Here is a 1,766-nt window from a genome sequence, read left to right on the forward strand (position 1 = left end):
TGTATGTATTCATGTAGTGGAAACTAGGTATATAACAGTAATTTATAAGAATATGGTTGACTCCTGTCATCTCAGCTCTCGTTCTCACTGAGATCCTTAATTACCTTGAAATTTTTCCAATAACAAATTTTTCCTGTTTCGATGATAGGTGTCACCACCATACGATACGACTGGCACGACTGCTCTGCTCGGTGCAAACCTGCTGTTTGAGATGCTCTGCGTTCTACCTGGTGTGAAGTACGTCTAAGCAGCTGCCTCTACAACAGGACAGTAGCACATAAAGCACATAAAGCATAAAGCACATATAGCACATAAAAATTCAGCATGAAGCACCGGATATGTTTTTGGATCTAACAAATCAAGGATTTTTCCCCAAATAAAAGGTTGATTTCAAAGCTCTGCTACAAATTGTAGAATTCTTAATTGAACTGTGGTTAACCGTGACTGTGGTTTAGACTGCAGTGATTTTAAAGCCGGGCGCACACGTGGCGATTTTTATCGCTAGCACTGGCGATTTTGTTGCCAGCAACAAAATCGCCGAGAAATCGCCACGTGTGCGCTGCATGGCGATGGTGATTTTGACGCCAGAAACTCGTCGCTGGAATATCAAACACGTTTGATATTTATTGCCAATACAAGTCGCTGAACACGTGATAAAAATCGCCCGTACTAGCATTAAAAATCACCACGTGTGCGCCCGGCTTTAGTCTCACTTTGTGGCACTGGACATATGAACGGATGTGGCCCTGTGGCAAAAATGCAGTACAATAGAGATACATGTGATAATTACGTCATCATGCCAGCTTAGTGCTGGTGCCTGCAAAGTCTAGCTTGTCCAATCCAGTACTCGAGTGCCTGGGCCCTGGAGATAGGAGGGAGCCAGAGACTGCATGGATGTGTCTGCAGTTTAGAATTCGAGATAGCAGTCTTGTGATTTAGTGAGTCTTCGTATTTTTGTTGCACCTAAAGCATTGGTGTAGCTTACTTGCCCGTGTTTCGTGTGTTGATGAGATAACATATCTTTCTGATAAGCCCGTGTTAGTGCGAGCGAAGCAGTCATGCATTGTCAGGCTCAGGGAGATGAGTAAGCTGCTCAGACTGTTCACAAAGGGACTAATAAAAAACTGATACATTGTGTAAGTCATTTTTAATGTCGCGACTATTAGACATCAAAATCACATATGAAATGTGACTTGCACAATTTAGTCATTGAGCGTGTGTATGTATATATAGTCAGTAAAAAGGCGATCACGCGTATTCGTTCACACATCAAGAGGCGATCACGCATTATCATCATGGCAAGCATTCTCATGAATAGTTCGCAGAGAAACTGCAAGCATGCAAAGGCTTCCCGTGCAGAGTACATCTGAAGGTATAATGTACATATATAGTCATATCCAGTTTCTGTTAATGATGCACCCATCCACACATATCACAGATGATACTCTGTTACTGCATACATACCCTACAACATCCATGGTTGTTGCAACATACAAACACCGTGGAACAACCAAACATGGGTGTTGTAGCTAGGGTATACATTTGTAGCGGTGGCACCGGACCCTAGACCGGGTTCCTAACAGGGTGGCTCCCTGGGAACCGGAGTGTGGGTGATCTGTGTTTGTAATTGTATAATTATTTGTGATGTCTGCTGTTTATTAGTGTGCGTTTTCGTGTTGTTTTGCCAGCTCATCAATTAACGATGTAGATAGTCGAGTCCCTGCATGGAGGCAGCCATGTTGGGTTAGCTACCCCCTCCAGCGGCC

The 1,766-nt window shown here is 43.5% G+C and overlaps 1 protein-coding gene across 1 annotated transcript in view; it reads left to right on the plus strand.

Annotated features, from left to right (window-relative positions):
• Positions 1-399, plus strand: part of LOC106816828 (agmatinase, mitochondrial-like) — a gene marked incomplete in the record, with an annotated part of 7,935 nt that extends 7,536 nt beyond the window's left edge. Inside the window, 1 exon segment of the mRNA XM_014821462.1 lies at positions 149-399. Coding sequence (XP_014676948.1) covers positions 149-247 — 99 coding nt within the window.
• Positions 400-1,766: the final 1,367 nt, after the last annotated feature.

The sequence above is a fragment of the Priapulus caudatus genome, unplaced genomic scaffold (assembly GCF_000485595.1).
Source record: "Priapulus caudatus unplaced genomic scaffold, Priapulus_caudatus-5.0.1 Scaffold1498, whole genome shotgun sequence".
Taxonomy (NCBI): Eukaryota; Metazoa; Priapulida; class Priapulimorpha; order Priapulimorphida; family Priapulidae; genus Priapulus; species Priapulus caudatus.